The 24,424-nt window shown below is 48.1% G+C and overlaps 1 protein-coding gene across 1 annotated transcript in view; it reads left to right on the forward strand.

Moving 5' to 3' along the window:
- Positions 1-2,926: 2,926 nt before the first annotated feature.
- R3HCC1 (R3H domain and coiled-coil containing 1) overlaps positions 2,927-24,424 on the forward strand; it is a 65,026-nt gene continuing 43,528 nt past the window's right edge. Inside the window, exons 1-2 of the mRNA XM_082256026.1 lie at positions 2,927-3,023; positions 17,358-17,502. Of these exons, the coding sequence (XP_082112152.1) occupies positions 17,450-17,502 (53 nt within the window). The 5' untranslated portion in view covers positions 2,927-3,023; positions 17,358-17,449. The remainder of the gene's footprint in view (positions 3,024-17,357; positions 17,503-24,424) is intronic.

The following is a 24,424-nucleotide window of genomic DNA, read 5'->3' on the forward strand; positions in this document are numbered from 1 at the left end:
GATCGTGCAGCTCGCACAGGATCGGATCGCACAAGTGTGAACCGCTGTGCGATCCGATCCTGATGCGGCTAGAAAAAAGGGTCCTGTGCGTGTTTGGTGCGGCTGCGGTGCGAATTTAGCCATACAAACTGTATGGCTAAACTCGCACCGCACAGCCAAACGCATGTAATGTCGGAGCAGTGCGCTCCGATATTACATGCGAACCCCGCACACGCACAAGTGTGAACCGGGGCTTAAAGCGGAATTCCGGCCACAAAATCGACGTAATCGATTTTGGGCCATCCGCTTGCTATTTGTCACCTGAAAAAGAAATGGATAGTTACGATTTTTTTTTTGTTTACTTACCTTGTTATTGAAGAAAAATATACTCACCTTTCTTCCACTTACTCCCTCTGCGGCCGCGGCCCGCGCCGTCACTTCCTCTTTGCATTGATTCCTGGGAGCTGAACGTCATCACTCCCAGGAATCATTGCGCTCGCACCGGCCCCGCTCGTCACTTCCGGTGCGGCGCCACATTCCCTGCTAAACAGCTTCTTGACACCTCCATGGGTTGACAATGTTTATGTGTTTAAAACCCCTTATTATGGGTGGCACCCATCCTGACCGGTCATCTGTCAGTCATCTGCCCTTGTTATAGGTGTAGGCCATTTATGTACCTCATGAAGCCTGAATGGAATATTCCTAGGACGTTACTAAGAGATGCCTAGCTGTTACTGTTCACCTCCATTGTCACATGAGCGATTCAAACCCCGCATATGCACTTTCTTTCCCCTGATGCAGTAGCTCTGAGCTCAGGTGGGGTTCACATATATGCAGCCGTGGTTCACAGCATGGGGTCCTGTGCATCCCTGTTCACCGGTTTCTATTCAGGTCTAAATTTTTGCCTGAATTTGCACCTGAACCGGACCTAGTGATGCACAGGACTCTTCTGCAATGGGGACCGCATCTGCCCAGACCTGTGTGAAACGTCTCCATTGTGAGCCGGTCACACTCGCCTGTCATGCGAATTGGATGCAGGAAACCTGTACCTAATTTGCATATATGTAAACCTGGTGTTCTAAAATTTAGTCCGACCCGTGAAAATTCCGGACCCTCGTCACTTCCGGTGATACTACGTCACCACCAACTGGAGCGACAGCTGTTGCGAGCCCCAGTGCGCATGCATACAAGACATTTTCCAGGTCCGATGAGATTTTAAGACTTTGCTAACAGCTGACTGAGAGGAGGAGGAGGGGCTGAGGTAGGACGACAACACCGCCGTGGGAAAATTTTATAACACCACCGCATCACCGAGCAAGGAACATGTTGCAGAGCTGACTTAGAGGGGTTCTCTATTGGTTTCCATAGAGAATGTGGAATTCACTTCTATGTGAGGGCGGAAGTCTATGGACCTCAGGCGGAGGTATGTGTCAGTAAGGGCGGAAGTATCGGGAGAACAGGCGGAAGTGGCTCTATGTGAGGGCGAAAGTCTAGGGACCTCAGGCGGTGTTCTAAAATTATATATATTCACTTCCTTCCCGCCTCCTCGGGACGGACAGTCCCCTCTAAGTCAGCTCTGCAACATGCTCCTTGCTTGATGATGCGGCGGTGTTGTAAAATTTTCCCGCTGCGGTGTTGTCGTCCTACCTCAGCCCCTCCTCCTCTTCTCAGTCAGCTGTTAGCAAAGCCTTAAAATCTCATCGGACCTGCAAAATGTCTTGTGCGCATGCGCACCGGGGCTCGTCGCTCCAGCTGGTGGTGACGTAGTATCACCGGAAGTGACGAGGATTTTCACGGGTCCGACTAAATTTTAGAACACCGGTGTTCCGTGAAAAAACCATACCCGTGAGAAAACCATACCCTCGTCACTTCCGGTGCTCCTACGGAGGGTATGGATTTCTCACGGTAGTTCCATTTGCGGCGGTTCGATTAAAACAGCTCCTCTGCAACATACATCATCTCCGCTCCTTCCCCTGTCACTTCCCTCATCTCCGGTAATAAATATAAAAGCGGATCACGGAGCCGCGATCGCCGTCATTTACATCTCATACACCCGCCGCCGCTTTTATATTTATTAGGGGAGATCAGGGAAGTGACAGGGATTGGTGAGGAGATGATTGATGTTGCAGCCGAACTGTTTTAATATACCCGCCACAAGCATTAAATTACACACAGTGCCGTGAGTATTTCATGCCCTCCGAGCATGCGCACTTGTCAAATTCTGTGATTGTCAATTAGGTATCCGGGGCTCTGAGCATGCGCACTGCTGCGCTGCTCAGCTGTTTCCCACAGGAAGTGACGAGGGTATGGTTTCTTCACGGGGTATGGTTTTTAACGTTACACCGGCCTCATTGTTTGAGAGCTCACTCCTGTGATGGTGAACAGTAACAGCTAGGCTTCCCTTAGAAACGTCCCAGGAGTTTTCCAGTTAGGCTTCATGACCTATGTAAATGGGCTTCACCTATAACAAGAGCATTATTCAACTTTAACCATGTTTTTTTCTACAGTTCTTCCTTATCTGCATAGGTAGGTTCTTGGTAAATGTGAACTTAGCCTTTAGGGACAGCATATATTATATATATATATATATATATATATATATATATATATATATATATATATATATATATATATATATATATATATATATGTGTGTGTGTTTGTGGATTAGAATTCAGTTACTGTGTGCATTTCTGTTCTGTTTTGCACACGATAAACTCCAAAAACCAGATGCATGAGGTAGATTTGGAAACCTGAGGAAATCCTTAAAAGCAGGAAGTTAGGGGCAGCAAGCACAATATTGTGGGCAGACGGGGGCCACTGTGTGGGAATTTTTATTTAAGCTTCCCTGGCAAGAATCGTTGGAGCACCCATATCTCTGGGCTGGCATGCTCATATACTACATCTGACCATGAGGAGTGTGACACAGCAAACACCTCAGATATAAGCCGTGCTGTCATTGGAAGGGGCCACCGGAGGGCGCTGTGTTCCGGTGCGGCCGCGGGAAAGCCGGGGTGAAAGAGAAGGACGGTCTATCCCGGCAGGTACTGGAGGGAGCCGGGTGAGGGGTCGGGTAGATTGCACAAGGTGGGAGAGTTGTACACAGGGGGGGACTGGGGGTGCAGAGTCCTGTACAGGGTGCTGGGATGGGACTGCGTGTTCCTAAATGTTCTGATAGCCACACGTGTATTTCCAGCTGCTCTGGTGTTACCTTCTGCATGGGGCATGCTGGGACTTGTAGTCCTTCCATAGAGTAGCCTTATAATATATGAGGAGGGGGGCTGTTGTCATGTGCTTCATGTAAAGAAATTCTTCACTGGAAGGAATGTGGAGACTGCCATTGCTGAGCACAGGCTGAAAATACTAGTTACCTGGCTGCCTGAGAGCCAGACTGGGAATAGGAGTAGAGCCAGGTAGGGCAGAGCGCCTGGTCTGTTCAGGGGGAATTGGCTGTGACTATGGAATCATTGTAGGAGATAGGCAGTAGTGATGTGTGCATTATATATGATTCCCTCACCTAAGGCCCCTTTCACACCTGAGCGTACCCTTTTCAGGCCTTTGTAAGGTGTTTTTTTGCAGGTGTTTGGAGGCAGGCATTGACCTCTAACAAAAAAATTGTAATCTGCCAAAAAAAAGCTCATTTACCCTTTTTAGCTTCAGGTGCCAAAATGCTCATATGTGAACAGGGGCCATTGAAATGAATGGAATTTTGCTTGTTGGGTGTTTTGAGACTTCAGAGATTTACAAGCTGCAATACGGAGAGGTGTGAACAGGGCCTTCACTCCATAGCTGCAAGGGACCCCTTAGTTCTACCCCTTTATAGAAGCGAGGGAACCCTTAGTTCTACCCCTTTATAGAAGCGGGGGACCCCTTAGTTCTACCCCTTTATAGAAGCGGGGGACCCCTTAGTTCTACCCCTTTATAGAAGCGGGGGACCCCTTAGTTCTACCCCTTTATAGAAGCGGGGGACCCCTTAGTTCTACCCCTTTATAGAAGCGGGGGACCCCTTAGTTCTACCCCTTTATAGAAGCGGGGGGCCCCTTCTACCTCTTTATAGAGGCGGGGGGCCCCTTAGTTCTACCTCTTTATAGAGGCGGGGGGCCCCTTAGTTGTATCTCAGAAGCCGCATGGGAGCTGCTAGTTTCGCCAGGTAGCCACAGGGGAGCCTGTAGTGTCGCCAGGTAGCCGCAGGGGAGCCCCTAGTTGTATCTTTTTATAGAAGTAGAGGACCTTTAATTTTACCCCATAGTTGGAAGGGATCCTAATTGTATCTCAAAAGCCACATTGGGAGCCCCTGGTTTCACCGGGTAGCTGCAGGGGAGCCCCTGGTTGTTCCTCAAGGCAGTAGGGGGATTAATAATTGTGCCAGCATCCCTTTGTATAGCAGTGGTGTTCTGCACCCAATGTCAATTTTTCAGCAGCAATGGGAGTGCAGTGTTGCTCCCCATTTACCTTTATGGTAATTAGAGCAACAAACGGACATACTTGTATACACTGCACAGCAGGCACATGGCAAGCTTTGTTTATCATATATATATATATATATATATATATATATATATATATATATATATATATATATATATAGTGAAAAGATTGCTATCCTGTACAAATATCGGTGCCCTGAGTTACATGTAGTCTGTATAGACTGCGCTCCCCAAACTATGTGAGGCCCCAGTATGCGGACCCCTGTGGCTTTCTAGTTTCTTGGCACTGTTGCCTGGCTTATTTATGGCGCTTTTCCACTGCATAGAACCGTACCGGCTCGGCATGCTTTTGTGCTTTTCCACTGCGGTACCGCATGGTATAGGGTCGGTACGGTATAGGTTTGCTTTTCCACTGCATGGAACCGAACGGTACGGCTCTGAAAAAACAGTACCTACTCGATTGTGGTTCCAACAGGTACCAAACTGGTACCATATCCCACAATCCTTTGCATGCAGTCACTACTAGCCACTGATTGGTCAGAGAATCATACCCACCCCGTTGTTATCCCACCCACTTAACTTTAGTACTACTTTAGTGGAAAAGCAAACCTATACCGTACCGTACCGAACCATTCCGACACTATACCATGCGGTACCGCAGTGGAAAAGCAAGCAGGGCCGAGTAGAGCCGAGCCGGTACTTGCAGTGGAAAAGTGCCAGTGCTCCATAGCTGGAGAAGGCTTGTACCCAATCACCCTTTTGAAAGTTTTGCACTCCGTGTGTCACATAAAACAAGAAGACAGCCTACAAACCACTCGCACCCTTATTTGATAAAGTTTTATTTAGGTTCAGTAACCCACAGCAACCATGACCTGTCATCTTGTATTGGTTCACTTCAGCAGTGATATTGGCTTGATTGCTATGAGCTACAGCACTTAAAGAAGAATTCCAGGTATAGATATTTTATATATACAGTAGATTGGAACAAAGTAACTGTATATACCATACCCGATAGATGCCCCTGAAAGCTGGACATCACTGTAGAAGTCACAGCTAATCTCCAGTGATGTCCACTTTCCTCTGGGTCCCATGCCGTCCAGCTGGCCTGCTGCATTCTGAACACAGGTGGTTGGCCACTTGGCACAGGTGCTATTCAAAGAATGCTTTGTATTTTCTGAATGAATGGCATTGGGGGGGGGGGGGGGGGGGCTGTTCCCTACTTTTATCAAAAACTAAAACCAGTCAGCTATACATGCACTTTGGAGTAAAATTTCCTTTCGCTGTAAACAACCATTTTAGTTTTATTTTGGAAAGCAAACTTTAGGAATTATGGTTGAAAGCTGATTAGTGGGCAACAAGAAAATGTCTACTATTTTTTATTTTTATTTTATTTTCTGATTTAGCAACTGGTATTTGGTTGATCCCAACTCCTTTTATTTTAGTTTGTTGGTACAGAAGGGTGTTCAGATTGCCCCTGGAAACTTTTTGTTTTTGGACACAGTGGAGAGGGAATAGAACACTTGTTAAGTTTATATTGCTGTCTGTGCCACCGTAGGGGAGATTATGTGGCGGTTCACACATATGCCATGCGGGAACCCTGCAAATCCACTGCGGGTACCTGCATCGCATGCAACTTGCAGGCAGTTCACACTGCCATATGCGAATTGCTTGGGGTGTCAGTACAAAGTTAACACCCCCAGATCAGTTCAGATATCGCAGTGCGAACTGTCGGTTCGGACATAAATCGGATCGCATAAGTGTGAACACCCATGTGATCCAATTCTGTTGCAAAGCTAAAAAAGGGTTCTGTGCGACTTTGGTCTGAATCCGATGCAAATTCAGCTATTCAATCTGTATGGCTGGATTCGCATCGCACAGACATTGCATGTGATTTGCAGAGTGGTGCGCTGTGAATCACATACGATGTCTGTCATCGCATATATGTGAATCGGCACTCCCTCTCTCTTTTGTCCTGTTTTACCATCATCAGTACCATCAAGTGGAACTCTTCCAACGAGGACACTAGTTTGGATGACCCTGCTGACAACCAAGAGTTTCCTTCCAGGGAATTTCTCTCTTTCTATCTTGGCTATAGGACACAAAGGGAACAAAAAAAACACTTTTTCTCTTACGTCCTCCGACAGTCGCCGCCTCTTCATATTCGTCACATATGGGGTATTAGACTTTGCTCCGAAGGCGTAGCTAGGCAACAGAATATGTTAACATTAAAGCTTTTAACATATCCCACCCTCAAGGGGTGGTCCCCTCAGTCAATACCCTCCTACTTCCTGCAACCATATCTCAGTTTTAATGTCTAGCTTGTCAGGAGTGGCTGGCTCTCTCTGTGCTGGGGCTTTGTGCCCCAGACTCTTTCTTCTTTTTTTGATTTTTGTTTGAGTTTTCTCTCTACCTTTACTTAGCTGTTCTTTTTGTCAGCGTTAGTTAGTTCTTTGGATGAAGAGGATCATGCGGGCTGGGTCTCGGGCTGATCCCACTGGTCGCAGGTCGTGGGTCAGTGGCTTCCCAGCCTGCCATCGAGCGTTCAGCCAGGTAACGCTCCTGGCACAGTGAACGACCCATCCCTGTTCGGTGCAGGAATGATTGGTGAGGTGGCTACCTCACTGGACGCTGTGCGGTTTCTTAACCCCCATTCTGTGCGTCTTGTATGCGACTCTCCCTGCCTCATGTGCAGCGGCTTGTTCGCCTGTGTGGGTCCCCCACGCCATTGTGAGGTAAGTGTATCTATGTGGGGACCTGTCTGTCTGGGGGGGTGTCAGTCTGGGACTGTGTAACCTGCCTCTATTCACACTGTTTGTCTCCCTATCTCTCGGCTGCATGCTGCGGGCTGCAAAGGGGGGGGGGGGAGCTGTGTGACACTGTGTGTGTCAGCCTTGTCAGTGTGTGAAGCTGTGTGCTGTGGGGCATGTTTTGTGGCATGTTTGGGCACTATACAGCGATCGCTGCGGCGATCTCACATGTTGTTTTATACATGGATGACATGTGTGTTTTACTGTACTGTGGAGCGGCGGTTTCGGCGCCATTTTGCCTATCGCTCCGGCCGCATGTTCTACATGCATGGCGGCCATTTTCTTGTAGCCTCCCATAGGCTTTCATAGAGCGCCCTGGCAGCATCACTTCCTCTTCTCCAGGAACACCGATCGAGGCAGCAGCAGCGGCGAGGGTCTCCTCAGGTTATATCCTTCCTATCCATTGCCTGTGTCAGTTTTATTGTCCCTGTGGGGGTCTCATTGTGCTTGTGTGTGGTGCGGTGGGCTGCGCTCGCCGCGCTTGTTAAAGGGGCAGTTAACCCTTTATTATCCGGCATTTGTTATAGGGGCAATGGATTCTCAGGAGGGCAAATTTCCTACTGCCTTGGTGGAAAGCCAGGGGACCGCTGTTTCCCCCCCCAGGGGGGGATTTAGCCTCTATTGTGGCTGGCCTTGCTGCTCAGGTGCAGATGCTGGTGGCTGCTTAATCTACTAAAAGACCCAGAGTTGCTCTTTCCTCTGATTCTGAGGGTGAAGGTGATGGGGCTGTTATGGCGGGGGCCTCCTTATCGGGGTCCCGCTCCTCCCTGGATCTAGTGGGGTCTGAGGTGGAGGCTGAAGTTGAAGGGGTTGATAATTCTCCCCCTGGCTCGCCTGAAGAGCTTGCAATCATGGATGAATTGATTGCTTCCATAAAGCAAACGCTGCGTTTGCAGGATGAAGTGTGTCCCCCCGCTGCCTTGGCGGCTTATGGGACGCAGAGAAAACGCAGGACGCCGCAGGTTTTTCCCTGCAATGATGATTTTCAGCGCGCTGTTAAGGAACAATGGCGCAATCTGCGCAAACCTTTTGCTGTGCCTAGTAGGTTCGAGCTGCGTTATCCTTTCTCGCCTTCCACTGATGAAAGGTGGTGTGTGCCTCCCCCAGTGGATCACGCAATTGCGGTTTTAAACAAATCCACTGCGATTCCTGCAGAGGATTCCCCTGTGTTCCGTGATGCCACGGATAGGAGATTGGAGTCTCTTGCCCGTCATACTTATTCTGTTACGGGTTCTATGCTTAAGGCTCTGTTTGCTTCTCTCATGGTGGCCCAGGCGATCGCAAGTTGGACGCAGATGCTTAGGCGCGTCCTAGTGGCCGATTCGGCCTCGCCGGCGACCCTGGATATGGTGGATCAAATCCACCAGGGTGTCATGTATCTGTGTGATGCGGACTTGGACCTAGTTCCGTTGGCTGCACGTGTGCACAGCGTGGCGGTGTTGTCTCGCCGCCTGGTTTGGTTGAAATGTTGGTCGGTGGACCAGTCTTCACGTAAGACCTTAGCCAATCTGCCTTATGATGGGTCTCGCCTTTTTGGGGAGTCCTTGGATGTGTTGATTAAGGGGATCACCGGAGGTAAGAGCACTCTCTTGCCCCATTTCCCCAAGGCTAAGGGGGCTTCTGGGAAGAAGCATGCTAATTTTCGGCCCCCTCAGGGGTCCTTTCGTGCCTTTCGGTCGCACTACAAAGGCAAACCGTTCAAAGGTCAAGGCTCTCAGAAGAAGCCCTGGTCTGGTAAACAGAAGTCCGGTCAATCCGGATCCGCAGCCCATAACAGTGCGGCCTGAAGGGGCGCCCTCACCCAGTTTTGGGGTGGGGGGACGCTTGCTCGGTTTTCTTCAGCCCTGGCTGGCCCGCGTGCGGGACAGATGGGTTCAAGAGATCGTTCGATCTGGTTACAAGATCGAGTTTCTCTCTCGGCCGGAGAGCAGATTTTTTCCCTCAAATCTTCAACTGTCTCCAGAGCGTTTACGGGACCTGCACCTGGCGGTGCGGGACCTGAGGGCTCAGGGAGTGGTAGTTCCGGTGCCTCATCGGGACAGATTTTGGGGGTTTTATTCCAATCTGTTCACTGTGCCCAGAAAGGAGGACAAGGTTCGTCCAATTCTGGACTTGAAGGCTCTGAACCGCTCTGTGCGGGTTCGCAAGTTCCGCATGGAATCCCTGCGGTCGGTGGTGGCTGCCTTGGTTCCGGGGGAATTCATGGCCTCCATCGATTTGAAGGATGCGTATCTTCACATCCCCATTTTCGAGGGTCACCAGAGGTACCTTTGATTTGCCATTGCGGAGGATCACTACCAGTTCGTGGCGTTGCCTTTTGGTCTCTCCTCGGCTCCGCGGGTCTTCACCAAGGTGCTTGCACCGGTTCTGGCATTGTTGAGGGCCCAGGGCATTTCTGTCCTGGGGTATCTGGACGACATTCTGGTTCGGTCTGCGACCAGCCAGGGTCTGGAGAAGGACCTGTCTGTCACGATGCAAACTCTGCAGGAGTTTGGTTGGACGATAAATTTTCCAAAGTCGACGCTGAGTCCGTCAGTTCGTCTTCCCTACCTGGGAATGATTCTGGACTCGGTGCAGGCGAAGGTCTTCCTGCCGGAAGACAAACTCAGAACTCTTCAGGAGGAAGTCAGGTCCCTCAGGGACGTTCCGCACTCGTCTCTGCGGACGTGCATGAGATGTCTGGGATTGATGGTCTCGGCCTTCGAGGCGATTCCCTTCGCCCAGTTTCACACGCGGGGTCTCCAAGCGGAGATCCTGTCCATGTGGGACGGGCGACCTCAATCTCTGGATCTTCAAATCTCGTTGAGTCATCGCACCAGAAGAGACCTTCTGTGGTGGCTCCAGTCCCCGATGGTGTCTGGGGGCAAGTCGTTTCGTCCTGTCTCGTGGACGGTAATCACCACGGATGCCAGCCTGTCGGGCTGGGGTGGTGTTCTGGGCGTTCTGTCCGCCCAGGGGACTTGGTCGGAGGGGGAGTCCTCCCTTCCGATCAACATTCTGGAATTGCTTGCGATAAATCTCTGTCTTCATCGCTGGACGGCCCGGCTGCAGGGCTGCCCAGTTCGGGTGCAGACGGACAATGCCACGGCGGTGGCCTACATCAACCACCAAGGGGGCACCAGGAGTGCCCGATCGGCTCGAGAAGTGGCCGACATTCTGTCCTGGGCCGAGGCTCATGTCCCGGCGATAACGGCGGTTCACATTCCGGGGGTGGAGAACTGGCAGGCGGACTATCTGAGTCGCCAGACCCTGGATCAGGGGGAATGGTCTCTCCACCCGGCTGTCTTCCAGATGTTGTGCGCGAAGTGGGGTCTTCCAGATGTGGACCTGTTCGCGTCTCGTCTCAACAACAAGGTGAGAAGGTTCGTGGCAAGGACGCGCGACCCTCGGGCAGACGCGTCGGACGCGTTAGTGGCCTTGTGGCATCAGTACAGGCTGATGTACGCGTTTCCACCGATTCAGTTGCTGTCCAGGTTCCTTCGCAGGTTACACTCGGAACGCAGCACGGTGATTCTTGTGGCACCGGACTGGCCTCGCCGGTCCTGGTACGCAGACCTCGTGAATCTGGCGGTCGACGCCCCGTGGCGTCTGCCTCTTCGAGACGATCTCCTGTCTCAAGGACCGATATACCATCCTGCTTTACAGTCGCTGGCTTTGACGGCCTGGCTGTTGAGACCGAGGTCCTGAGGGAGAAGGGTCTCTCCCCAGAGGTCGTTCATACCTTGATCAACGCGAGGAAGTCTTCCTCGGGGAAGGTTTATTACCGTACTTGGAAGGCCTATTTTGCTTGGTGTGAGTCCAGGGGATTTTCTCCCCGCACGTACTCGGTTTCCCGAGTGCTGTCCTTCCTTCAAACGGGTGTCGATCAGCGTTTGGCGCTGGCTACGATAAAGGGTCAGGTGTCTGCGCTGGCCGTTCTGTTTCAACGTCCCGTGGCTTCCAACTCCTTGGTTGGCACCTTTGTTCAGGGTGTGCGGCATCTGGTTCCTCCTAGGAGGGATCCTCTGCCCCCTTGGGACTTGAATCTCGTTCTATCTGTGTTGCAACGTGCTCCTTTTGAACAGATCAGGGAGATCTCGTTGTCTATGTTGTCCAAAAAGGTCGCCTTTTTGGTGGCGATCACTTCGGCTCGCAGAGTGTCGGAGCTGGCAGCTTTGTCCTGCAAGTCTCCGTATCTGGTTGTTCATTTGGATAAGGTGGTCTTGCGACCTAATCCTTCTTCTTTTCTTCCGAAACGAGTCTCGGAATTCCATCTTAATGAGGATATTGTCTTGCCTTCGCTGTGCGCGAAGCCTAAACATCCAAAGGAGGTGAGATTACATTCTTTGGATGTTGTTCGAGCGATAAGGGTTTACCTTAAATCAACTGAGTCTTTTCGAAAGACGGATTCCTTGTTTGTTCTTCCAGAGGGTCCTCGGAAGGGCATGGCGGCGTCGGCCTCTACCATCGCCAAATGGATCAGGCAGACCATTGAGCAGGCCTATGCTTTGCAGGGGAAGGTTCCCCCTGTGCCTGTGAAGGCGCACTCTACTAGATCTCTGAGTACGTCTTGGGCCTGTCGTCATGGGGCTTCTGTAGCCCAGGTGTGTAAGGCGGCGACTTGGTCGACCGTGCACACTTTCACAAAATTCTACAAAGTAGATGTTCAGGCATCGGCGGATGCTTCCTTTGGCCGCAAGGTTCTTAGTGCGGCAGTTCCCTATGGTCCCTTGTGGGGACCACTGGCTGTTGGGATAAGTTTTTTTTATCCCCTGGTTATTTGTTTTTTCCTGGGTTGTTGCTCCTGTTGAGCACCTTTTTTTCCTGTTGCCCAGCTGGGTTCCTTCCTTTGGTAAGGTTCCTTTCTTTGATGCGGAGACTGCGTTGCCTTTCGGCGCGGATGCGTTTCCCTCCCCTCATGTTTGCACTGCTTTGGGACGTCCCCATATGTGACGAATATGAAGAGGCGGCGACTGTCGGAGGACGTAAGAGAAAACGGAATTTTTGTAAAATCTTACCTGTAAAATTCCTTTCTCTGAGTCCTCCGACAGTCGCCGCCCCCGCCCCTCTTTTGGGGTTTGGTTGTATACTCTACTGCTATTCCACTAAAACTGAGATATGGTTGCAGGAAGTAGGAGGGTATTGACTGAGGGGACCACCCCTTGAGGGTGGGATATGTTAAAAGCTTTAATGTTAACATATTCTGTTGCCTAGCTACTCCTTCGGAGCAAAGTCTAATACCCCATATGTGACGAATATGAAGAGGCGGCGACTGTCGGAGGACTCAGAGAAAGGAATTTTACAGGTAAGATTTTACAAAAATTCATTTTTTTTTTTCAAGCTAGTGGTAGTTATTCACATTCAACTGGACTTGTTCTGTAATGTTGGAAACACTTCATACCTTATCAAAGCCATTTCTTCTAGCCAGTTTCACTGAGTGTTAGGAAAATACCACGGCATCCCTGACAGTAGTGGCAGGGCAGTGATCAGCGTATAGTGGGGTGGCAGGGCAGTGATCAGCGTATAGTGGGGTGGCAGGGAGGTGATCAGCGTATAGTGGGGTGGCAGGGCGGTGATCAGCATATAGTGGGGTGGCAGGGAGGTGATCAGCGTATAGTGGGGTGGCAGGGAGGTGATCAGCGTATAGTGGGGTGGCAGGGCGGTGATCAGCGTATAGTGGGGTGGCAGGGCGGTGATCAGCGTATAGTGGGGTGGCAGGGCGGTGATCAGCGTATAGTGGGGTGGCAGGGCGGTGATCAGCGTATAGTGGGGTGGCAGGGCAGTGATCAGCGAATAATGGGGTGGCAGGGCAGTGATCAGCGTATAGTGGGGTGGCAGGGCGGTGATCAGCGTATAGTGGGGTGGCAGGGCGGTGATCAGCGCATAGTGGGCGTGGCAGGCAGTGATCAGCGCATAGTGGGCGTGGCAGGGCAGTGAACAGTATCCAAGGTTACAATGGAACAGAACTTCCCAAGGCATCAGTCTGTCAGCAGCGTGGTGGGCAGGGGAATTCCTGCAGGAAGAGGTTTCTCCCTCCTCATTGGTTGGTTGGAGGTAGAAGACTTGCCCAGTTGCCATCTCTGTTGCTCCGACGTGTCATCCCATTTTAGGCAGCAGGATCAGCCAGAGCAAGGCTACATTCACACTTGTGTTTTGCAGGAACATGTGTAAATCATGCGCTTTCCTGCAACACACAAAAGCACACCGCTCTTTTGCAGACGCTCAGTGGTGCCATTAATTCTTCATGACAAATCTTTGCATCTTGCTAACACGAGCACCAAACGCATGGTAGCAAGGTGGCATGCATTATTTGAAATTATTTGGCTGTTTTAAAGATGACACAATGTAAATGAGCAAAAACGTGCATGCGTTCCGCTGCAGCTGCAAAGGTGTGAACAGGGCCCAAAGCATCCAACTGTGTGAGGCGGTCACACACCCTGGCACCCTCTGAACACTTCTGCCTGTTGCACTTTCAGAATGCGTCCACCAGCTGCCAGCCCCAGCGCAATCCCGGGGAAGAAATATACAGGAGCCCACAGGGACACAGCCAGGCCCCTTTGGTGACCCAGTGGGCTCGGAGCTTAGTACAGGAGGATGGCCTGTACTGCCTTGACAGTGGCCCTGCTTGTGGATGTAACTAAAGTCTGGGTAGCCACAGTTTCAAATCGCTCCTGAGATATGTGTTCCTTGTCTTTAGACTCTTTGTTCATTGTTACCATCTCAGCCCGATGTTGCAGAGTCCTACCAACTCCCAGTTTGTATTTCTGTGGGTGGAGAGTGTCAAAAACCCAGATACTGGTTAGTGTGGGTGGATTTTATATGGACCTCAATTCTAGTCACACACAGTCTGAGAAGGGTCAATTGTTATACAGTGAGTCTTCCTGCGTAAACTTGCCTACTGAGTTTGTATTCACCAACGTATTATATTTCCAATGTTCTACTCAGATGTTATTTTAATGCAGTAGGGCAGGCTTAGATCAGTGGTTGTCAACTCCTCAGCTAAAAGGAGGCCTCAAATAGGGTCACTGACAACACCAAAGGGCCACTGATAATATTCAATATGTGTTAGGCTCCATGCACACAGGGCGTCATAAAAACGAGCTCCAAAGCTGTTTCTTGATGCCGGGAAAAAGCAGCTGTAAAAACGTGCTTTCAGTAGCTTTTTCCATTAGCGTTATTGCACGTTTGGCCACAGTAGCTTTTAGCAGCGTTATTTCTGCCTCCATTCAAAATCAATGGTTCCCTGTGGGAGCCTATTGATTTGAATGGAAGTCGCACCGCAAGTCGGATCAGGGTGATCCGACTTGCGGTGCGTCTTGCGCTGTGAGAATCTTGAGGGGGAACTCCATGCCAAAATGGGGAAAAAAACGGCGTGGGGTTCCCCCCCCCCCCCAGGTTCCAAACCAGGCCCTTCGGGTCTGGTATGGAATTTGAGGGTAGCCCCACACCGAAAAAACAGCGTGGGGTTCCCCCCAAAATCCATACCAGACCCTTATCCGAGCATGCAGCCCGGCAAGCCAGGAAAGGGGAGGGGACGAGTGAGCGGCCCCACCCCCCTGGACCATACCAGGCCACACGCCCTCAACATGGGGGGGGTGTGGGTGCTTTGGGGCAGGGGGGGCTCTGCACCCCCCCACCTCAAAGCACCTTGCCCCCATGTTGATGAGGACAAGGGCCTCATCCCCACAACCCTGGCCAGTGGTTGTGGGGGTCTGCGGGCAGGGGCTCATCGGAATCTGGAAGCCCCCTTTAACAAGCCCCCCAGATCCTGGACCCCCTCCCTATGTGAATGGGTATGGGGTACACTGTAGCCCTACCCATTCACCACATAAAAGGCAGTGTATGTGAATAACGATAGGAGACGTTTTGGAAAGTTTATTAAAAATCTTCATCCAGTCTTCTCCTCTCCGGTCTTCTGTTCTTTTGCTGTCCGCTCTTCTTGTCTTCTCCTCTCTGGTCTTCTGCTCTTTTGCTGTCGGCTCTTCTTCTTCCTCCGGTCCTCCTCCGACGACGTCTCCGGTGATTATGCCGGTCTCTGCAGCTTATTATATAGCCATTAGGGGCGTGGCCGCCAGATGACGTCATCTGTGACATAAGGGGGCGGGGGTCTCCCGATGACGTCATCTGGCGACCACGCCCCTAATGGCTATATAATAAGCTGCAGAGACCGGCATAATCACCGGAGACGTCGGAGGAGGAACCCCACGCCGTTTTTTCCCCATTTTGGCGTGGAGTTCCCCCTCAAGATTTTCACAGCGCAAGTCAGATCATCCTGATCCGACTTGCGGTGCGACTTCCATTCAAATCAATAGGCTCCAATAGGCACGTTAAGCAACATTATTCAGCCTTTAGCAGCGTCAGACGTTTTTACAGCTTGACGCTGCAGCTCCAGAACGCACAGTTCCTTTTTTTTTTTTTTTGGAGCTGTAAAACGCCTATGCCACTTGGAGCTCCTAAAAGCTCTATGTGTGCATGAGGCCATAGAATTGCATGGATGGGCGTTCTGCAGCTCCAAAAAAAAATGTCTGACGCTGCTAACAGCAGCTCCAAAAACGTCCAGTGTGCATGAGGCCTAATAATGCTTGAGAGCACTGTCAGAAACTGCCGACCTATTAGAGGAAATGAGGGTCAGAGATTGTGGACATGATACATTTTTGGCTGGGGATATGCTGCAGAAACAAATATGAAACTGGGAACATGTTATATGAGGCTACTAGAGATCAATGTTCCCACTGCAGACTGCTGAGGTCCAAGGGCCGCACATCATATATCCTAGAGCTGCAAGTTGGGCACTAGAGGTTTGGATCATCTGGCCAAGACAGACTCCAGTAATACCTTGAGTTTTTATCTCTTTACCATTCATTGATCTAGACAAAATCACTAAAATCTTATCTACTTTTAACCTTTTTAAATGGAATTAAACTCCACTATAATTTTTTTAATATCCCCCTACCCCAGGAGGTTGCTTGTATGTACTGCATATTGGCACACTTACCTGTCAAATGTCAAACGAAGCCCCCCCAGCAATGCGCTGTCAGTGCTCCAGCTGGTCCCAGGCACTTCCATCTTGTCCTGGTCTTCCTCTGGAGTTCGCTCTGTTCAGCTGCTTGAATGGATGCATTTCGATAACGTCATTCGGCAGGAGTCCCTTCATCACGGCATAGAGCCGTAAATGTACTCTGAGCTACTCATGTGCCACTCTGTGTATATTGGCACTGACCGGCAGGTACAAGCATTTATGACCGAAAAGACCACCTGGGTCTCTTCTCTTCTGTCATAGAAACCCTGCCTGTCAGCTGTTTATTTTTTTGAGTTTAATTTCGTGTTTAATGATATTTCAAAAGGCATTTTTAATCCTTTTTCTGTGTTGTATGTGTGTTAGACTTCATGTACACGGGACGTTTGAAAACCTCTCTTGAACGCTGGAAATTGGCAGCTAGTAACCAACCGTTAATAATGTCAGTTTTGCCACGTTTGCATTTAGAAGCTTTTTTACATTGTAAAACGGTCAGAAATGTATCCCTATTGCAAACACCTATAAACGAAATGCTTATAAATGGGAGTTACCGCGCTTCTACAAGCATTTGGTGTTTGAAATGCCACGAAACTCCACTCCCTCTAAACGACTATAAACGACTCTGGGCATGGACAGATAAGATAATATAGAGGAGAGCTTAGATGCTGCTGAAAAAAAACACCCAACTGTCCCTGAACAGGATACTTTCTCATACAAGTACATGGTACAGCAGGCAGATATCAGGAATAAAAAATGTTGGGGTAACAATCCATTTAAGCTCTACAGTATATAACCTAATTTAACTTTTTTTTTGTTTTGTTTGTTTGTTAAAGCAATGAAATGTAAAATTGTAGCCAGGGCAGACCCTTTGTAGAGAGTTGAATATGAGGTTCCCAATTCCTGGCTCTTCAGCTCTGTCATTGTATCTAGAACAAGATGCCTCCATGAGATTACGTGACAGATGTATAGTATTGGGGATGGGAAGACATGTTTAGCTTTATAGATGGCACTATACAAAGGTTGATCATTTTTCTAATGTGAACACAGCCAGGAATACAAATTAAATAAGAAATGTTTTAATGCCCCCATTGTAAAAATAATGTCTGAAGTTTGCCTAAATGTAACATGTTGTTTTTTTATTTTTATCAGCTTTCTCTTTATTTGATACGTGGAGCGTTATAAACCTGGATCTACCGTGTATAGATGGGGTGTACCTCTCTGGACTGGAGCATGATTTCTACATGCTTGTGTCAGCAGAACTTAACCACTTTTTACAACAGGGAAACCAAAAGGCGTAAGTGTGTGTGTTATTCATACTTTCATACATCTGAAGCTTCTTGATGAACAACTGTTCCAAAGGATGTTATATTCTGATAACAGTATGTGGCTAATGCATGTCAAGATTGTATTTAGTATAATAATTAATTTCCCATTTTGCATGCTAAAGGACAGTTGTGATAAAATTTAAAGTGGTTGTAAACCTCATACATGAAATATGAACAAAGCATATCCGTCTATAGGAATTAAGTGTAAAGGTTGGTTTGTGGCACTGTATGCACTATAGAGATCAGTGTGCTTGTACAGTATCATCAAAAATCCCTGTGTCTGTTATTATATCAAACATATGCAAAAATGCTGCCAAGATTGCTCATATTGTGCAAAAAATACATGATTGTGCGTTATTGTGCAAACTTGGCAAAGGGTAAAAAATGCAGTTAATGTGCAGAATGCACCAAAAAGGTGCAGGTGCTACATTCAGTGAAGCCTTCAAACACACAAATTTTAAATAATTACTACATGAAACATAAAATGATCTATAATAAATAGAACCTAACTAATACACATAAAGCACAGTGTTCTGTGCTTAACCAGTTCTGGACTGGAAGGATTTGTCCCCTTAATAACCAGGCCATTTTTTGCGATTCGGCACTTTGTTACTTTAACTTGTTGCCATCCGCGCTATAGCAGAAGTACGGCTGCAGCGCGGACTCACATTTCCGGGAGGCCGTCTTTAAACGGCCTCCCAGAAACAGGCTCCCCGCGAGCGCGCATCGGGGAAAATCTGTTTTGGCCGTGTCCCTTGGACACAGCCAATCACAGATCGTGGTAAATGGCCAATCACAGCGGCCATTTATCACGTGATCGGCTCATGCAATGAGAGATGATCTCATATGTAAACATATGAGATCATCTCTCATCGCCAGCTCTCCTTCCTCACACGGAGACTGCAGTGTGAGGAAGGAGGAGAGCCGATCAGCCATCGGGGACACAGTAGAATGTAATCAGGGAACTGATCACCAGTGCCCTGATTACTACAGAGGTAAAAAAAAAAATGTGCCCACAATCAGTGCCCATAGTGCTGCCAGTCAGTGCCCATCAGTGCCTGCTCATCTAGGCACTGATGAGAACTGACTGGCAGCACTATGGGCACTGAGTGTGGGCACTGATGGTGCTGCTCATCAGTACCGCCCATCAGTGTCCATTAGTGCCGCCTATCAGTGCCCATCATTGCCGCCCGTCAGTGCCGCCTCTCTGTGCTCATCAGTGCCGCCTCTCTGTGCTCATCAGTGCCGCCTCTCTGTGCTCATCAGTGCCGCCTCTCTGTGCGGCATATTAGTACCTCTTAATCAGTGCCCATCAGTTCAGCCTATCAGTGCCACCTTATCAGCGCACATCAGTGAAGGAGAAAAATGTATTTATTTTCAAAATTTACTCGCAGAAAATAAGAAAAACGTCTTTTTTGTTTTTTTCAAAATTTTTTCTTTTTTTGTCTTTTTTTTTTTTTTTTGTAAGAAATAAAAAACCCAGAGATGATTAAATACCACCAAAAGAAAGCTCTATTTGTGTGGAAAAAAAATGATAATTTTATGTGGGTACAGTGTAGCATGACCTCGCAATTGTCATTCAAAGCGTGAGAGCGCTGAAAGCTGAAAATTGGCCTGAATGGGAAGGGGGTGAAAGTGCCCGGTAGGCAAGTGGTTAACTGACAACTGCACGGTCGTGCGATGCTGTCCTCAAATAAAATTGACGTCCAGCTTTCTTATGGTCGTATTTGATCACCTCTGCGGTTTTTTGATTATGCGCTATAAACAAAAAAATAGCGACAATTTAAAAAAAAAAAAAGCAATATTTTTCACTTTCTGCTATATAACATTCGCAATAAAAAGTTTTTTTTTTTTCATTATCTTTGGCCAATTTGTATTTTGCCACAGATTTCTGGTTAAAAAAAATCCCAATAGGTTGTATTTTGATTGGTTTGCTCAAAAGTATTGCGTCTACAAACCTAGGGGAAAGATTTTTGTCATATTTATTTATTTTTTATTAGTAATGGCGGCAATCTGCGTTTTTTAGCGGGACTGCGACATTTCGGCGGACAGATCGGACCCCTTACTGACATTTTTTACACTTTTGTGGGGACCAATGACATTACTACAGAAATCAGTGCTAAAAATATGCACTGTTACTGTAATAATGACACTGGCAGGAAAGGGGTTAACACCAGGGGCGATCAAAGGGTTAAATATGTACCTAGGGGGTGATTCTGACTGTGCTGGGGCCAGACTTGGTGGATGGAAACGGGGCTCCTGTGTTCTGTGATAACAGGAAATCAGTGACAGATGAGCAGACACCGCTTCTTTCAGTCCCTGCAGCGATCGCTGGGTTCCCGGCGACCATCGCGGCCGCCTGACCCGTTGCTTAGCTGCAGGGCTAGAGAGCGGACGTGCGTGCGTGCGTGCCCAAAACCCGTTGCCGCCAGTTTGCGCAGGAGAGACAGTCTGCCACAGTATATTTGCGGCGGCTGGTCTTTAAGCGGTTCTTAAATTATAGTGCAAGTGTCCTTTTTAAATTTCACTCTCCTCGTGATCTTGTTGATCCTTATGGTGCCCTCAGCATAGGGGCCTTAAATGGTGCTGCTACATGCCGCATGCCCAGTATTTCCAATCGTGCCCTCCTCTTATTATCACACTCACCAGATGACTTTGCAACGGGGGTATCTCGCTTTAACAATTTTGCCTGGCTTGTATACCGCATCCACAGCCTCTGTATTCAGATGTCTTTTCCCCTTTATATCAGGAGCCCATAGATTGGGGGGGAAAACTGGTGGATGGATGTTACCCCACTAATTAATATGCATATGAATAGTCAGACTTGTATCAAGCCACTATAGATCATGCATATTTAAGACTATATAGAAGGGGACATCCTATTTGGTGTTGTTATATATTTGTTGCTTTTATATATATTGAGGAGATAGTGTTCTTGTGCCTAGTGTACATTTTCTATAATTTTGGAGGACAGGAAGCGGAAACACTAATATATGTAAGAAAGTTTGTACAGAAAATTAGGAATGATTCCTGAGCCTACAGGGCCTAAAAGTCATTTTGTTGGATATAAAGCAATTGAGGTTGATGTCAATATTAAGGCCCTTTTGCAAGGAGAGTCTGTGGTATACTAGCCAGCAGTGATGGTAGTAACTGCGTTTAAGTAAACTGCGTTACTTAACGCAGTTACTTTAGAGGGTAACGAGTAATCTGATTACTCTTACTCTTCCCCTCACGGTAACGCCGTTGTCACTGCTTGGGCGGCATTACCACAATTACATCTACCGCCACTAGATGGCAGTAGTGTAATTGTAATTCCTCCTCTCCTCTATGACCGAGGCCGGTGCTGTCTGCGGACTGGCCTCAGTCAACGAGAGAGGAGGAGAAAGCAGAGAGTGCGGACTCCGAGTACAGTGCGCCAGGCCCAGGAGGGCAGAGCGAGGCCATTGCCACTTTGCCAGTCTGGCCATTTAATTTAATATAAAAAAAAAATATAGTATAAAAAATATATATAGCAGGCAGTCCACCACCGCACCATCACAGCCAGCCAGAGAGGAGAGAGGCGCACAGGCAGACAGACAGGCCTGAAGGAGGAGGACGGAGCCAGATGGACCCCAGGCCACACCACCGCCAGTCACCACCACCGCCAGCAGGTACCAAAAAAAAAAAAAAAACATAAAATACCACAGTCAGGACTGGAGTGGACTCAGAAGTCAGACTCGGGTCAGGTACCACCATACCACACTGCCAGTACCCCCACCAGTGCCACACCACCATCCACCACTGCCCATCACCACAACCACCAGCAGCAGCAGTTACCACTCAAGTAAAAAAAAAAAAAAACTCAGTCAGGAGTCACGCAGGAGGACTTGGGTCAGGTACCACTGCCAGTACCAGTGTACCACCACCACCATGCAACCAGTCGGTACCACTCAGCAAATACCACTCAGGTACCCACTGCCAGTGTACCACGAGGCCAGCCAGTACCACTTAGCAAATACTACTCAGGTACCACCAGTGCCACTTGGCAAATACCACTCAGGTATCGTACCAGTGTACCACGCAGTTGGTATCACTCAGCAAATACCACTTAGGTACCACTTGGGAATCAGGATTCACCTCACCACATGGGTGTCTCATTGTCCCACAGCAACATTAAAATAGTGTAGATTACTGTACAATGTTTTATAATAATTGCTTCTATTTAGTGTTCATTTCTATCATTTCACATATTTAATATTGGGGGCATTTGACATATTTTTTTTTTTTTTTTTTTTTTTTTTTTAGAGTAACGCAATAGTTACTTTCCCTTGTAATTAGTTACTTTTTTACTGATGCAACTCCGTTACTAACTCAGTTACTTTTTGTGAGAAGTAACTACAGTAATCCCCCGCTACATCGCGGTTCAGTTTTTGCGGTCCCGGTAATTTGCGGTTTTTTTTGTAATGTTATTTTACTATATAAATCATTAAAAATGAAAGATTTTTGTGTTTTTCATAGCTCTTGCTCTGTCTCTATCTTTTATGTGTTTAAATGAGTTTCTATTGTTTTAAAAGTGTGTTTAAAGACCTTAAAATGCTTTTACACGTACAGTGACAGTAAAAAATCATGCCTACAATGCATTTTAATAGGGTTTTTCTATTTCGCGGAATTTCACTTTTCGCGGCTGGGTCCGGAATGTAACCCCCGCAATGGAGGGGGGTTTACTGTATAACTAATTACATTTTTTAACTTGCATGACCAACACTGCTAGCCAGACACCATTGCCAAAGCTGGATACGCCCAATATAAGGGGAAAAGACATCTGAATACAGAGGCTGTGGATACGGTATACAAGCCAGACAAAACTGTTAAAGTGAGATATACCCCCATTGCAAGGAGAAAGTCATCTGGTGAGTGTGATAATAAGAGGGTAGCAGCCCCATTTAATGCCCCTGTGCTAGGAGCACCATAAGGATCAGCAAGATCACGAGGAGAGTGAAATTTAAAAGACATTTGCGCTATAATTTATGAACTGTTTATTAAACACATGTGCATATGTGTATTAGTTATGGTCTATTAAAGGATCATTTTATGTTTCATGAAGTAATTATTTATAATTTGTGTGTTTGAAGGCTTCACTGAATGTAGCACCTGCACCTATTTGGTGGATTTTGCACATTTTTCGCCTTTGCTGTATTTTTTACACTTTGCCAAGTTTGCACAATTATGTATTTTTTTTTTTTTTGCGATCTTTCCACCATTTTTGTATTGGTTGCACATGTTTAATATAATAGGCATTGGGATTTTTTGATGATATTGTACAAGCACACTGATCTCTATAGTGCATACAGAACAGTGCCACAACCCAACAGCGCCACAACCCAACCTTTACACTTAATTCCTTCGATAGGCACCACCCAGGTAGGAGTCTATATGGGGGGCAGCAGCTCATACTATTTCCGATTTGTTAGACTATCCATAGAGTGGACTGCACCTACGTTTCTTACATATCCGTCTATAGTGAGTGGTTGTGTTTTTTTTTTTTTTTCCCCCTTACCTGCAAGGCATAGGCATATTGTGCTAGTTGAGCTACCTTCATTCCGGTTAAGGGGTCCCCAGTTGGTCCAAGGACTACAGTTTGTCTGTGATGCTTCTTTGGATGCCGCTCTTCTGCTTTCTTGACTGTCTGTCTCAGCAGTGGTCCTGCAGCACATTATCTGGCTGAAATGCTGGTCTGCGGACCAGGCTTCTAAGAAGGCCTTGTCTGATATTCCATTTGTGGGGGATCACCTGTTTTTTTTTTTTTTTTTAGCTTCCTTGGATGACATCATCAAGGGCCTCACAGGGGGGGGAAGAGTATTCTTCTTCCTCAGGTTTCCAGGGGTAAAGAGTCCCTTCGCAGACAGGGACCCTCCTTTTCGGCTCACAAGCGACTTTTTTGACACTCAAGGGATCCAAGCCCTTTCGGGCGTCTGCTGGGGGTTCCAAAAAGTATTGGTTGGGCAAACCACGAGCAGGTGCTGCCAGACCTGCGGACAAAAATTCCTCCGCATTAAAAGGTGCCTTCACTCGTATCCGGGGTGGGGGGACGTCTTCGCTGCTTTCCGGGTCCGTGGACTTCCCTGATCCAGGACAAGGGGGTCCACATAGTCATTCACTCCGGCTACTAGATCGAGTTTCGATCATATCCTCCGGAAAAGTTCTTCCCTTTCAACCTGCACTTATCCCCAGATCGCTTAAATGATCTCTATGGAGTGGTGCAAGATTTGTTACTTCAAGGGGTGATTGTTCTGGTTCCAAAGTCGGAACGTTTTCAAGGTTTTTACTCAAACCTGTTTACAGTTCCCAGGAAGGAGGGCAAGGGGCGCCCAATACTGGACCTCAAGGCGCTAAACGGCTTTGTGCAGGTACAGAAATTCGACATGCAGGTCATCCGCACGGTGGTGGTGTCCCTACATCATGGGGATTTCGTCGCTTCCATCGACATCAAGGATGCCTACCTTCACATCCCAATATGTGTTGCCCATCAGCGTTTCCTCTGCTTTGCCATGGGGGAGGAGCATTATCAATTAGTGGCGTTACCCTTTGGTCTCGCTTCTGCTCCTCGGGTCTTCACAAAAGTGTTGGCCCCCGGTTCTAGCATTACTGCGTCAGCAGAGGATTGTGGTACTGGGGTACCTGGACGATCTGCTTTTGTGAGCCTTCGTCCGCCTTGTTGGACAACTTGGAGAATACTCTGCATACGCTGAGGAAGTTCGGTTGGATTCTCAAGTCTGCCCTGGCTCCACCCACCAGCCTAGTCTATCTGGGTCTGACTCTGGACTCGTCCTCAGTCAGTGTGTTTTCTTCCTCAGGAGAAAGTTGCAGGAGGCGATTTGGCTTTTGCTGACCAGCAGTCAGTCGTCTCTTCAG

This window comes from Pelophylax lessonae, assembly GCF_965119305.1.
Source record: "Pelophylax lessonae genome assembly, chromosome: 4".
Lineage (NCBI taxonomy): Eukaryota > Metazoa > Chordata > Amphibia > Anura > Ranidae > Pelophylax > Pelophylax lessonae.